General features: G+C 41.5%; 1 protein-coding gene across 4 annotated transcripts in view; it reads left to right on the plus strand.

Annotated features, from left to right (window-relative positions):
• The window catches only part of PDE6D (phosphodiesterase 6D), a 34373-nt gene extending 19310 nt beyond the window's left edge, over positions 1-15063 (plus strand). The window contains exons 2-6 of one of the 4 annotated variants that reach the window (XM_017727009.1): positions 1771-1861; positions 7749-7837; positions 10999-11124; positions 11929-12034; positions 14435-15063. In XM_017727009.1, coding sequence (XP_017582498.1) covers positions 1812-1861; positions 7749-7837; positions 10999-11124; positions 11929-12034; positions 14435-14516 — 453 coding nt within the window. In that variant the 5' untranslated portion in view covers positions 1771-1811 and the 3' untranslated portion in view covers positions 14517-15063. Of the gene's footprint in view, positions 1-1770; positions 1874-6167; positions 7062-7748; positions 7838-10998; positions 11125-11928; positions 12035-14434 lie in introns of those variants that run through there. The other 3 variants (XM_008644546.2, XM_017727011.1, XM_017727010.1) reach the window with 3 other exon arrangements.
• The last annotated feature ends 238 nt before the right edge of the window (positions 15064-15301 follow it).

Consider the following 15301-nt stretch of genomic DNA (forward strand, 5'->3'; position numbering starts at 1 on the left):
CCTGCTGAGGCATTGGTATGAAGGAATTCTGTCAAGGCTATTGAGGTAAGCCAAAGAAAAGCCTAAAAAACACAGGTGGCAGAAAACACATAAAACCACTACATTGCTTCAGCTTGCTTTTATTTTGGCACTGTTATCTGGTTCTAGGGACCATTTTAACATCTGTCTCTAGTGGAAACAAAGCATATTTCTGATAGTAGCAAACAGATCTGGCACAGAAGGCAGCTTGCTCCCTCTAACAGGGGAATCTGCCCCATAAGCCAGTGATGTGTGTATAGATTTGATTTGGAGCTTATTCCCACTTTAAACAACATCATATTCATTGTACCACGAGTACATTTTGGGTTTTACTTTAGATTTTTTTTGTTAGGGATCTCAAATCTTAGCGTATGGGGGGGTTTTTTGAGATTAGAAGTGGTTTAATCTCTCTGGGTTGAGTTTAGTTCCCAGAGAAGTGCCTGGCATGCTCTCCAGAAGCCTTTTCTTGTAGCCCTAGCTGGTGTGCTGGGGTAGCAGGGCAGTGTCCTCATCTGCTGCAGGCAGGAGCTGCTCGGGAGTGTCACCTGTTGTTACTTTTGTCTGAAGAAATCAAAGGTTACTTGCAAATACCTAAACTGGTTCCTATTGCTCATCACTGACAAAATTTGCTGGACTTCATAAGAGTTAAGCTTCTTCAACACTAGCCTTACCTGGACAGAGGTGTAAACCTTGAAGCAGTAGTGTCTACATCCCTGGTTCAGCTGTGTGCAAACCACTATAATTTATTCTTTTTTCCCTTTTTCCCTCCTGATGACCCTTAGCTTCATTTTCAGTAGATATGTAATGCTTTCCTTTAAAATGTGCATCTGTTTGTTTCTTGCTCCTTCTGTTTGAGGAAGAGAGGAAAAGTCAGTGAAATTGAAGCCTGGCTTAGTTTGCAGTACTGATGGGTATTACCAGAGAAAGAAAACACATTCTCTCAACGTGCCTGCCCATGGTGGACACTTCTCCTTCCAGAGTCTAGGAGCTCTCCATCTTCATTGTTTTCATACATGTACCTGCTTTTGTTAAGGCTACTGTAGGTGTCACAAATTCTGATTTAAATATTTAAGATTTGGAGAGATTTCACTCTGAGTATTTTCAGACAGTTAATTGCCAACACTAAAAATTAAACATAAACTAACTTAAAGCAAACTCTGCCTTGTTCTGCTACATGCTGTCACTAGGATGCTGTGGAGTACAGATGGATGTTAGTTGTTCATTTTGATGAAAATACTGAATAATATTTGTGTCTTTCAACCTAAACTGTTCGAAGGCACAGATGTTTAAGTGGATAAAATTTTTATTAGCAAATGATGGATGTGGGTTTACTTCATTTCCAATGTTTGTAGAGATAAACAGGTTCTATAGTTCTCTAGTTTATTGGCATCCCATTGCAGCTGATCTGGCTGTGAATGGACCTAGGCTGCATTTTTGTTGTAGACTTTCACAGTGAGCCTTGCTAAATTAAAATGTATTCCGAGGTTCAAGCAGGAAATACTTGGTATGAACATAGCTCAGTTTCAAAATAGTCACCCAAGGCACAGGGAGAATGTGACACAAAGCAGGGAGTACTGGAGCTTCACTCCAGGGCCACCCTACTGCCCAGTGGGAATGATCAGAGCTCTGTCTACTTAACACAGTAGAAGGGAGCAATATTAACTTCTGCCCTTTTACCGTAATTTTCTATTACAGCTAAGGTAAGGTTGGCATGGCGTGCAGTAACTTGTGTAACTGTCTTTCCAAATACAGGCCAAGAGCAGCTTAATCCAGAACTGTGTGGTGGATGTTAGATGGAAATTCATTGTGGTGATACCAGATCTGCGCAGGCACACACAGAGATGTAAGGCAGAAGGTATAAAGGGAAGTATAAAGTATACGGGTATATGATATTGTGTTGATATTTTTGCTGTCATGCTGTAGCTGTTAAATATATCCCTCTGATTACATAATTTTATGTGAAATGACTTTGTTGGTTGCTGAGGATTTTTGCTGCGTTTTGTCATGTGGTTCACATTAATCTGTGGATCTCCCTGGCTTCTGTTGCACAGCAATTTGTTCTGTACAGGAGACTTGAAAAGCAGGCTCTTTTACAGCAAGTGGAGGAGTGTCAGGAGTGCTTTGAAGGGATAATTGGCTACCTTCCATTTGAGGATTTAATAGAGCACCTTTCCAGTCCCCAGCACCTCCCATCATTTGGAGAAGCACAGTAACCCATATCTTGTGCATCACTCCAGGAAAGTTGATTTATAATAGATGAGTTTTTTTAAAGTTCTGCTCCTGTAGGAGCTGTCATTGCATGTTTTTGGTCTAATCAGGAACTCAAGAAAGTGTGCTGCTTTCTGGAAGCAGGAGAAGTTGACAGTACTATACCCGAAGGCTCCAGTAATGTGTGAGGAATAACTTCCAGTTTTTGTGTGTTGGTATTCCTGTTACTACACAGAAAGGATGGATGCTCATTCAGTAGATAGGATGTTGCACTGAATTTCATCCTTAGGCTAGGAAGAACACTGCCAGCATGTGTACTTGTGGTTTATTAAACAGCAGGCAGCAGCATTTCTCTTGAGCGTGAACAGAGTGAATTCAAGGACCTGAATCAGCAGAACGTCTATGCATATGATTTAATTTAAGCACACAATTAGGAGTTCTGTGGAAGTTGTAATAAAAAGTAAGATCAGAGATGGCAAAGATGACAGGATGAATGGCATGAGTGGAGGAGAAACGTAAGGCCATTTAGGTGGTCTACTTTGTAGTCCTGTAGTTTAGTAGTTACTTTGCATAATTTATATTGGTCCCGATTCTTCAGACTGGACTGAAGCAACTGAGATGCAAATATTCTTCTGGGAAAATATGTCTGATATAAATATAATCCCTGAAGTGTGATCTTTACTTGCTTGTAAGGTAATGTGCTTGCCCCATGTCATGACTGCCTGGTTGTGTCTGCTTTTCACAACAGAGTGTGTAAAATGAGGAGTGAAGGTTGGCAAGTTCAGATCAGAAGCTTATTTGGGTCTGCAACAGGGATTGTTGTCTGACTTGTTTGGGGCTTTCAGCTCCACCTTCTCCCAGGGGACAGGTCTCATTAACATGTAATTGTTGAGATGCTGTTTGGACCAGGCATGTAGTGAACTGTTTTTAATGTTGCATTTCATGTGGAAAAAAAAAAAAGCTGGCAAAGATGATGAAAGACCTTCCTTCTAGGAGTGGTTATGAACATTAGCCTTGTTTTTATTATGAAATATAAGAGTACTGCAGTTCCTGAGGTTTTAGAATGGTGTAGACAGCAAGGAATAAAATGAAAAATGGATCATTTTAACAAAAGAAATGACACCTACTGTTTGCCACAGCTTTTGAGATATTCAAGAAGTGCTAAACATTAAAACATACAAATAATAGTCAGGAAGATTGAGTCAGAACTTCTTTTAACTCCATACTACTTTAATGATAAATTTTGTTTGTACTCATTCTCTTCTTCAAGGCAACTCTTAATTACAAGTGTGGTAATACAAGGCAATCTTTTGCAATGCTAAAGCACTGAAAGATAAGGATATATGTTTTGATTTGTTTGAACCAAGTGATCTCTATGACAGATACAAAAAAAGAGAACTTCTGACAACAGAGGTATTCAAGAAAGCAAAATTTGGATTTAGAAATGCACAAACCATTCCCCTTCATCAGGCTAAGCAAAGTAGGTCTATGAGGAAGCTAATTCATGTCATGTATATAAAGCAAGTCAGGTTCCAGCTACTACAAAGCTTTTATGTAAGACTTTGCTGACCCAATAGGTGGTGGAATATAAATAGATCAACAGTACACCCTTCCTTCTGCTGTTCTACCTAATCCTTTCTTGCCTTCAGGATTGAAGAGTATTTGATCTATTGAGTCTTAAATCAGACATTGTTTTCAAAAAAAACAACCAAGCCCCCAAAATCCAGGTGAATGAAAATTTAATGGTGTAAGAGTGAGAAAACTGAATTAGGAATACACTACTGTTCTTCCTTCCCCTCTCTCAACATACAGAAACTTCACAAAGCTGGAATTGCCTGGCTTCCTACTTGCTCTTCTTAGCTACCCCTGTCAAGTGGCTTAACATGAACCTCTTCAAAAAGAGTAATTGTATTAAACCAATATTAATTTACTTTCTCCTTTTCAATAATGCTTAAAATGCCCTTGTCATCCTGCCCGCAGGTCTCCACTGCTGCTCAGGAGGTGGAGCACTCTTTATTTTTAGTAACAATATCTCTCATGCTGGGGTGGAAGAATCTTAAACCAATTAAACACATTAGAAGATAATAGTGCATATAGGTTTCGTTCAAGATGTGCATTTTCTTCACTCTGGGGTATGTCCTAGTACCAGCCTTCCTATCCAAGATGACAGAAATAGTGTGATAAGCTGCTGACTAGGTAAGCAGTATAGCTGCTGCTTTGTCAGTTACTCCCTTGTCAAGAAATCACTTGTGATGGGGTTTGCCTCTTTTTTTTTTGTTAATTCCATTACAGTTAAGTTTTGTACATTACCTCGATTTTGACTTAAACATTTTCCATATGCCTGTTTCTTTTTAAACATTTATTTTTTAAAAAGAATTAACCTCTTGTACATGAAGTGTTTTTTTCAATAGAAAGAGATTGTGTGTGTGTGTGCGCTTCTAAGATCTGATGATTTGTTCTTCCCTTTTAATAATGCTTAGTTACTGGGAAAAAACTTTGTGAACTGGCTGGTGTATTCTGATCCCTTCAAATATGTTTGGGTCCACATATTTTTACTCTTTGCATACACTCTGATTAGCAGGTTGATTTTGTTTCTTCAGTTGCAGAAGTTGCAAAAGCATGTCCTGAGCCAGCACACGGACTTGTCAAGGTCAGAAAGCCTTTGGCTACACTGACATTAAACCTTTATTTATTTGATAAGGAATTTACACAGGCTAGCAATGTTCAGTTTGTTTAAATACAAGATATTTTCTAGGAACTGTGGTGTGCATTACTGCATGTATGAGGCATGGTCTCGTCAGCAGGGGTATAGCCTTGAGCTTTTTATTTATTCTTCATCGTGAATTTGACAGTCATCATACAAAGCATGGAGCAGGCTGTCCTGCATGGATTTACTTTTACAGTGGAACATCAATAAACAAAATAAAGCCAGATAGCACTTTATAGATGTCCAGCACCCCAAATGTTAACAAACATTTTAAATGTTAACATTGTTCAGCAGAGCAACATAACTTGTATCATCTTTCTTGGACTGGACTGAGAGAGAAATCCTGATAGGGAGAAGTTACAGAGGTCAGTAGTGTACAGTAGTGTTTTCTCTCACCAGAAATAGTAGGTCACTAACACGCTGTAACTGTGTATTTCAAGTAAGGATAATAATTAAACTGTCAGGCTACTTCTCACTGAAGGGCACTTCTAATATAATACTTTTGAAAATGGTAAATGTGATTTTAGAGTGCTCCAAAAATTGACAAGGGAAGAGGGATGGGAAGGCAAGGCAAGTCATGGCAAGGAAAAGGAATGGTCCGTTAGTTAAAGTACTGATATAGCAATTGGGAGGCTGGATCAGTTCAGTTGCAGTGCTGGGTTTGCTGTCCTGGTCAGTGTTTCATTTCCAGTTCAGAGGAACTTGGCTAGTGCTCTGTTTGGCACTGCACAGCCTGTGGCCAAACCTGGGAGCTCATAACTCTGACGGATATTGATCGTGAACAAATAGCAAGTAAACACTTGTGAGGGGAACATTTTTTAAAGGTAGTACAGGTTTTTGATAATCAAGTGCCCAATTTACTAAATTACTGCTCAGCTAATAGTTAGGAGTGTTTGCATGGCAGAGTGTCGGGAAGATAAATGAGTTTGTCAGTGAGATGCTCAGATTGTCTCATTTGTTATTTTCCCCTCGTACATGGCATTTGATAGATGGCACACTGCTTTCCATGCAAATAACTTCACCCTGGCTAGTTTGTATGTTTGTGTGTGGGAAGATGTATGGAAAAACGGTGGATTTTTTTTACATTTTAAATTACAGTTGGGGCAGTTCCATCCTGCAGGCTGTGTTGGCTGAGGACTTCGACTTTTCCAGCCAGCACTACATGAAATGCCCAGCCCTGCTGCAGGTTCTTCTTGCCATTCTGCTGCTCCTTTTCTCTCTCTGACTTCCCTGCCAGCCCCTGTCTCCCTTGGGTTGCTGGCTGGGGAGAGAGCTAGACTTTGCAGCTTCCTGTTAGGATTTGGAGGTGCCATATGGGACCCTCAGAGGATGTTTTTCATCTTCTACCCCTTTCTCTTTTACCTTAATCCCAGAACAAGTGGTAGCCATCGTGTTTAGAACAGGCCTGGAAGGACACGAGCCGGCTGCCCTATGTTCCCCCTTCCCATGCTCCAAGTTGTTGCTAAGTTTTGTGTGAACAGACCCTGTGCACACATTCCCTTTGTCCTTTCAGTGAGACATGGAAAGTCTGACCAGCCCTCAGCAAGGGAAAAACTCCTCACATCTCTGTTGAAGCAGCCATTTTCTCTTCCCTTCCTCCATACACATAATTTTAAAACAAATATTACCCTGTAATGCAAAATTTGCTAAAGCATCTGTTTCTTCCTGGGAGCTCTGGAAAAATGTGATCGATGTGATGAGTTTGTGAGTCTGCCTGGAAACTGCGTATGTTAGAGGATGAGTTCAATATGCAAATCTCCAACAGCTCCTATTTATACTCATGTCAAGGTCCATATTGTCCCTCTTCTGTCTCTCCACCTCCCCAGCCAGTTCCTTGAGCAGTTGTTGTAGGCAGTACTGAGTATGAAGGGTGCACTGCCATAAAGCAGTCAAGGGAGCTCCTGGAAAGGCTCTGGTTTGTGTGGGCTCATCCCACAAGTCTGCTCTGTTCAGTCTCTGGCATTGACACTGGTGAATCGTCAGAGCCACCCTGATGAGCTGTGGAGCAGGAGGGCCTGAGGCTTATGGATGGCTGTGTCCCTGTTCAAGATGGCATCAGGCAGGTGTGCAGGCTCCTTGTTCTGAGCTGTCAGTGTCTGAGTTATCCTGTGAGAGAGATTTTTCAAAGGTGTGCTTAAGATCATTATTAGCTGTCCCTTTGGAAATATGAATATTTCCTACTTGCCTATAAATTTATTGACTAATTCACTGATCTGGGCATTTTGAAAGCTGGCACAGCCTCATTTGCTGAGAGTGAAGAGAAGATCTCTCTTTGCTTAGCACTCAGCAGCTGAAGAATTCCCATGAGTGGCAGTTACGAGGTCAACAGCAATAGAACAACCCTTGATGTTACTATTTTGTAAGCTAAGACAACAAGCTCGATTGAATGTTATTCTTTTTACCATGTTATGTAGAAAGGACTCCTTTTCCTGGTGTTTTTCAAATGCTGGAGAACAGCAATTGTTTGTGTAGAATTATCTGTTATTGTTAGCAATGTTCTTGCTTCTCTGCAGCACAGTGACACTGCCTTTATCCTTTAGAAGCAATGGAAAATGATAAATGAGGTTAACAAGCTTCAGTCTAAAGTGAAAACTAAATCTGTGGCTATACAATTCTTGTTGCATTCATTCTGATCAGGGGTTGGCTTGTTCATTTATTCTTGGGGAAAAAGCATCTCTTTTCCTTGGCCTCCTGAGAATCAGAAACCATGATGGAAACTCACCTGGAGTAGCCTATTTCAGAGCTCAGCAAAGAATACTACACAGAGCATTTAGGGATATAGATGGCTTGTTTTCCTTATTTGCTTTCCAATCAGAAATTGGATGAACCTTCGGGATGCAGAAACAGGGAAAATCCTCTGGCAAGGAACAGAAGATCTGTCTGTACCTGGAGTGGAGCATGAAGGTACTGTGTGATTTTATTCTGCGTTTTGGGGCTGGGTGGTGCTGCATGTCTGGGTCACCTGAGTTGCAAACATACCCCTGCTTTGAAGGACAGATGTCACCTTTGTCACTTGGGCAAATCATATCACCTCACTGTGCCTCAGATTTTCATCACAAATAAAACAGGAACTGTCATCTCCATCAGAGGAGCTTGGGGAATTAATTAAAACATACTCTGGCCTGAGATTAATGCCCATTGTACAAGGAGTAGTTAAGACTTTATCTGGTGCACAGTTCACTCATCCATCTAGAAGATGGATGACTACAAACTGTAGCAGATGCAGAGGAGAGCTATTAGGAGAAGCCACTGAAAATATTACGGATGGGAGGATGGTCTTCCTTGGGAGAAGAGATGAAAAAAGCAGTTCTTGTATGTCATAGCTAGAAAAGAAATCTGAAGTAGATAGGTTATGCTCAATAAATAGGCTGGAAGCGGGGAGACGTCCAACAGAACAGGGTGATCTGATGGTGAATTAAAAGTTGTGGGGAAATATGGTTCTGGTACAGTCCTGCAGCAGAAGCAGTGAGGGCAAACAGAATAACTGTTTTAAAATTAAGTCCATATGTGTCTTAAAGTCATTATATAGTACTTTTGTGTGTGTGTGTGTGTAAGTTCTGTGGCCATTCAGGGCAAATCACAGTCTAGACAATAGCAAACAAAGAACCAAATATATAGCAGAGTGAATAAAATATCTTTTCTTTAAACAGGACTTCTATTTGCTTTTTAAACATGACTTCTATTTGATTTAAGTACAAGTTTCTTTATAAAATGAACTCTTAAGTTTCAAATCATGATACTGTGTTACTACCTTAACTTACTGTTACCACTTAGATGAAATAAAAACAATATTAATGTGGTATTGGGTTGCTGCCAAAGTCTTAACATTAAACTGCCTTAAGTAGTGAAAATCACAGCCTGAGCACCTGAAACTGGAATTAATCATCTAAACCAGCTTTTGACAGCAGGGGCTTTTCCAGCCAGCTCGATTCAGTGACAGGGCATTCAAAACTGGGAGGCAATTTGGAAGATGCAAATCTGTAAAGTTTGGTTTCTTCCAATATACAAGCAAATCTTGGAGTAAGCTGCTGAGGTGTAGCTCTTACAGAATCCCCACAGCCAGCTTTCATTCATGACATACAAACAGTCTTTTCATTATCTAAGAAAAGGTGTAGTTTGAAATGTAAAATCACTTTGGCTAAGATAACTTGCTTTCTTATGTGTCCCAAATATTTAAGGTAGCTTTATTTTAAATGAAAGGAGAACATAATTATATGGATATTTTAACTGAATTTCAGTTTCTAACTGAACACAGTTGGACCCAAAATGACTTGCTTAGTAAATAAGAAATGTGTCATTCAACGCTTTTTGATCTAATCAGCATAAAGTATCTGAATAAATGTATATTAACCCTGTAAGTGCTTACATAAATGTGCAGGTATAGTACATCCTAAAGTTAACAAAAAGCAATAGTAAATTTAGGATTAAGTCTATGCTTATCTGCATCCCAGCATGGTTTAAAATGGACCTAACTGACGAGAATCAAACTTCCTTCTTTTCTATATTTTTAATAGAAAATAAAAAGAGAAATAAAAGTTAAATGAGCTTAAAAAAATAATTTCAGTTAAAATTTTTGCTTGATGGTATAAATGTAAATTAAAATGTCTTAGATGTTTAAAGACAATGCAGTCCTACTTTTATTAAAAGTAACTATTTATTTGGTAGTTTTACAATGTTAAAGCAAACATTCTCAGCAGTCTGTCTTGGGGATGAAGGAAATGAAATTACTAAATTGCAGAATAGTTTTAACAAGTCATTTTACACTTAACTGCAAAGGGATGTTTACCCACAGTGGTGTAGTCTGTACTGATGAGGGTGGTAAAGATGGTGCCATGCAGATTTCCGTGGTGCAAAAAATCCCATAAAAATAATTAGAGATCTTTTACATTTAAAACACTTGCATTACACTTTTAATTTTCTTTTTAATCTTATTTTTTTTTTAACAAACTGTGGGCTGTGTACTTCTCCTTGGGGTAGGATGCTGGCTTATATTCTCTAAGCCTCCAGCTCTCAAGATTGGTCTCATGTCAGGACCCTACTCTATTAAACTGTTCTACATTAGGTAGATTTGCCTAGGGTTTGGGAGACTCTTCCTGTTATTAAACACCAAGCTGCTGCCTGTTGATGGATGTTTTGATACTCTTTCCATTTTGGAACAGTTTGGCTCATAAAGCACATGCCAGCTGTCTTCCCTCTTTCTAATAAATTCACATAAAACATTCTCTAAAATGCAGGAAGGATTATGCACAATCACACCACTGAAGTATGATGGGCTTGGGAGATTTTTACTGTATTGACTCCCCCCCATATTCTCCTGATTAGGACTCTTAATCAGTGGTCTCAAACTGTCCCTTCTCTTACTCCTCCACCTCTAAAAAAAAAAATCATCTTGTGAAACATCTACTGGGTACAGTTTGTCATTTGCTGTTGGTGTCTCACCCATTGCAAGGGCCCAGAAACCTGGATTGTCAAATGGCTCTCTTAAACCTTCCAGTGTGGTTCTGGCTTTACAGCCTGGGTAGGTCTCACTGTTAAGGGAACAGTCATTTACTTCCACAGGACACTCCCCAGAGCTCTGAGATGGCTGAGGAAGTGCTGCTGGGCTGGGAAATTCACACTTGTGGTTTGCTCTGGGGATGCACAGTCTGAGAGCGAAGGGAAAGTGAGAAGGGCTAAGAGGCTTGGTGTGCTAAGCAGCCCTTTGGCTGCCAGTGATCTTCAGCACAATTCCTCAAGTAAAAATTTAAGTTGCATCTTATATTTCATCTTGAAAAATTATGGGGTTTAGTAACAAACAACTAAGAACTAGGAGTCTGAGAGATCAGTGTTGTATCCCTGGTTCTGTCATTCTTGGCTGTGGGCAAGGTACTTAAGGTATTTGCATCTTGGATTTCACTCTTGCAAATGTAAAAACAAATGTAAAAACAAAGTCCTTTGTGTTTGCATTTTTCCTGCTGCTATGATCTTGTATTAGTCCTAATCATTATTTCCAAGTATTGAATAATAATAATACCTGCAGAAGCTGCATTTTACTGTGTCCAAATAATGCTTTTTCTGTTTCACAGCTCGAGTTCCTAAAAAAATCCTGAAATGCAAAGCAGTATCTCGGGAGTTAAACTTTTCCTCAGCAGAACAAATGGAAAAATTCCGTCTGGAACAGAAAGTTTATTTCAAAGGGCAGTGTCTAGAAGGTATGGATGTGCTCTGTGTGCTGCAGCACAGGGACTGACCCACAGCAGAGCAGGGATTAGAGTGACTAAAACGGGTTGAATGTGGTGATTTTAATTTTTCAGAGTAGCACTGAAGCACTCATCTTGTCAGGACTAATGGGCCACAGTATTAAGGATAGCATTTCATAAGTGTATTAACACTTTGTTATGTAAGCAAAAAAGCTGGGTAATCATGTCTGAGGGCATAAATCCACCACAGGCTGCCTGAGGCAAGGAAACAGGTTATTTCAGAGTCAGCTATTACTGGAATTCCTGGGTCTTCCTCAGAGTGCCAGGCTGGAGCCTCTGGTTTACCTGGGTTACAGCAATGCCAGTGACCCCACAACTGCACATCTGACCCCCCTCACTGCAGTGCTGCTCTTAATCTGGGCTTGAGGAGGGGCAGATAAAACATTGAGCTCTTCTGTGTCTTTTGGGCAACCAGTTGCACACTTAGCCTCAGCTGGATCCCAGGGACGTCTGCAGGAGGAGGAGTGTGGTTTCCCTGTTCCCAATTAGGTGTGTTAAAATTTCCACCAAATGCTAAGGAAGTGGTTGACCTTATCAGTACCATCAGCTATTTTAGAAAGGGAGTATCTGCTCTAAGAGGAGGACAGGGCTCAGTGCAGTTTAAGCTGTGCAAAGTAATTTAAATGTAAAATGTTGGCAGCCCAGCAGGACAGTTTAGGGAGTTGCCCAGCCTGTCAGGTGAAAAGCAAAAGGACCATTTGTGAATTTTCTTCTTTCAAATGCCTCTGGATCTTTTTTTTTTGTTTTACTTTGCAGAATGGTTCTTTGAATTTGGTTTTGTGATTCCTAACTCCACAAACACTTGGCAGTCCTTGATAGAGGCAGCACCTGAATCACAGATGATGCCAGCTAACGTTTTAACGTGAGTGCCTTGGGCTTGCAGAATCTGAGAGCAGGCAAAGCAAAAGCCGTGTGTGGCATTTCCTTGGGGGCAACGGTGGGAAAGAGGAGAGGGAACTGCTACCAACTCTGAATCATCTCACTGCTGTTAGTTGTTGAGAGATAAAAGAGGCTAATCCAACCTCACTACCTTCCTTCCCATAGGTCCAGTTTGCATTAATATAGCAATAAAGGTTTGGAGAAAGTGAAACTGATTCTTTAATAAAGTTACTTCAGTTTTTTTGAAGGTTAATCATGAAAGGATTTTAAAATATTTTTCTATGTAATACCCCTTACAACCAGGGGACAAAAGTACCCAGCAGATTTTTGGGCCATTTTTAAATCAGCTATTGATCACTGACTCTTGTCCAAAGTAGTTTAGTTCATGCAATAGATCACCTGTAGTAGCTGCTCTAGTGTTTGTTTCATCACTGTAACATTTTGCTGAGCTTTGCGTCTTTAACACTGGCTTATACACATTTAGTGTACATGCATTTATATACATTTGTATACACTATGCACTGAGTTGTATCTGGGGCTAAAATACCCTTAACAGGTAGGAATCAGTCATTTTACAGTCACCTGTAGGAAGATTCACACCCCCTCCTCACAGTCCAGTCCTGGCTCCGTGTGCACATGGGCTCCTGAGCAGGGCAGCAGTGCCTCAGACGTGTCACAGTGGCACGTGCTGGGCATTGCTCAGTGTGGGCAGCCAGGCTCCAGCTTTGGGGGGAAAGGCTCCTGGAGGAAGGTTCTTGGGAAGTGTAACCATCCTCCCTGCAGTGCTGGATGGGTGCTGGCAAGCACACAAGGAGTGCACTGCCAGAAACAGAAGGGTTTGGGAACCCTGCTGCCAACAAGAGGCAGACAGGGAGCAGCCAGTCTCACCTCAAGGTCACTGTGTCCTCTGGAAGACCTCCCTCTCCAGCATTTTCCCTCTTATTCCCTGTCTGGAGCAAAGCCAGTCGCATAGAAAAGGCACTGGGATGGGAGCTCCCGGCACTGATTCCCATTCACAGCACGTTTCAAAGAGAGAGCGGGCTTGGAAGAGAGCACCAGTGTTCCAATAGTGCTCCTGGCACAGCCTGCTCAGAACCTTGGAGGTGCTGCACACGTCCTCAGCTCCCAGAGCTAGGCACTGTCAGTCAATACAGGAGGAGCCAGGCTGGGGAACCAGAGTAAAGAAATAAAGACATCTGACAAGTTGGTTTTGATCATCTGAGGAATTCAAGATGTTTTTAGAACTGGGAGTCAAGAGAAGCTAGTTTTCAAATGACCTTGAGGATTTTCCCATGTCCCATTCTTTCCCTGAAGTATGTCCATGTGTAGTGGGGAGCCCAGATTGCTCTCTCCTATTCATGGAGGTGTCCTAAAGTAATTCTTGAGGCTTTTCTGTAGAACCCCCAGCCTAAAGAAATCCAAAGGGGAATTTGTGGCCCAAAGAAGTCATCATTTTCCAGCTGCTAAGATTTGTAGAACCCCTCACTTTCTGATATTCCCAAAGATCTCATGTTTGTCTTGGTGTTTCCAAACCAGGAGAGAATGGAGGTGTGATACTTGGTGCTAACCAAGACACTCTGCATGAAGAGTTCCCAGGATGACCGAGTATGAGATTGAGAACATTCCCTGACATTTAAGTTCAGACGTTGTCCACACCACAGCAAAACCTTACACTCACAGGAGGTTCAGTGTTACAGACACCAAGAGCCACAGTGGAGGTAGAACTGCTGCTTTGGTTTTCAAGAGCCAGGTTGTTTACACAGGGCCAGATCACACTGCTCAGGTGTCCAGGTGTTGTAATGGTCCCAGAGTTCTTATTTTATGTGCCAAAATCTCAAAAGTCAGCAAGTTAAATCCCCAGAGCGTCTGTCACACCCAAATCCACATTTCCATTGCAGTTTGTATAAAATGTGCCTGTGTCTTTGCATTTAAGCACTTCTTGAGGGAAATGACATGTTAAGTTGGTTGATGTAGCTTGCTCAGCGCTAAAGGACAGAGAAGGATCACAAAAAAAGAATTCCCATTAGTTTTCACAATTCCTGCAGGAGAGAGGGGCCTGAAGGTGCTGGGACTGCTAGTTTATTTTTAGCAATAGGAGTGAGCAGGAGTTTGCTGTCCAAGCACTCTGCAGCCTGAGCAGTACTGTGCTCAGACATGGGAGGTGTGAGGGGAACATTCCACACAGGAATGTGTTTGGGAGATCCCTCAGTTCTGATTGAGCCAGACCAGGACAGTGCTCACTGTGTGCAGCTCCAAACCAAAGATCATGTTGGGGGGGGGTCAAGGTGGGAGCCCAGGCTTGTGAGAGCGTGGAGAGGAGCAATCTGTCCACTGTCCATGCATCCTTCTAACACCTCCTCTTTCTCCTCCTTTCCTCCTGCAGTGGTAATGTTATTATAGAAACCAAATTCTATGATGACGATCTTCTCGTAAGCACTTCCAGAGTGAGACTTTTCTACGTTTGAGATGGGGCTTTTTGGAGCTGTTTTAGTTTTCCTCCATACAGTTCTTGGTGCAGAACCCCCCGACTATCCAGTGGAAGACACTCCTGTAGGCGGTGACCCTGGGGACCAGCTCAGCGTGGGTTGTGACCTTTGCCCATCAGTTATTTTGCTTTCTCCTCTGACAAGACCAGACCAAACCCTCAGAGACGGGGCCATCTGCTCAGCGATGCCCTCAGGAAGAGAGGCTGTCTCTGAACACAGACAAACGATGGTCATGCAGAACCAGTACTGTAAATTTATGGTAGTCTCATCCTTTCTACTTCTCTGGACCCTGGTATAATCTCCCATTTCCACTCAAACCAAACTCTCAATGCTTTTCTTTTGGGGTTAAGTTAACCTTTTCATTTTTCTCATGTAGATTTTTATCCTTTCGCTGGATTTCTGTGTAACTGGTCCACACATCCTGTTACCCCAAACTTGTAAAATAGACTGTGATATCACCTAATGTAATTAAAACCAATTTCTCAATTAAAACATTCCTACCGTCCAAAGAAGGGAAGAAATGTTAGTGCTGTGTGTTTTCCTTTCTGTTACAAAAATGCACCTCAATAGGCACAAATTCCCATCACTCAAGCCAGCAGCAGAACAGGGCTTTCCACTGACCCGCCCCTTCCACAACCCCCATCTCTGTTAACTTCTCTTCCTCCAACTGGCCACATCAGAAAGGTGTCCTGACTTCTCTGACCAAGGTTTCTCCTTGGCTTCCCGTCTGTTAATCCCTTGGGGCCGATTGTCCCTTTGTCACC

Source organism: Corvus brachyrhynchos, unplaced genomic scaffold (genome assembly GCF_000691975.1).
Source record: "Corvus brachyrhynchos isolate BGI_N302 unplaced genomic scaffold, ASM69197v1 scaffold162, whole genome shotgun sequence".
In the NCBI taxonomy this organism is placed as follows: Eukaryota; Metazoa; Chordata; class Aves; order Passeriformes; family Corvidae; genus Corvus; species Corvus brachyrhynchos.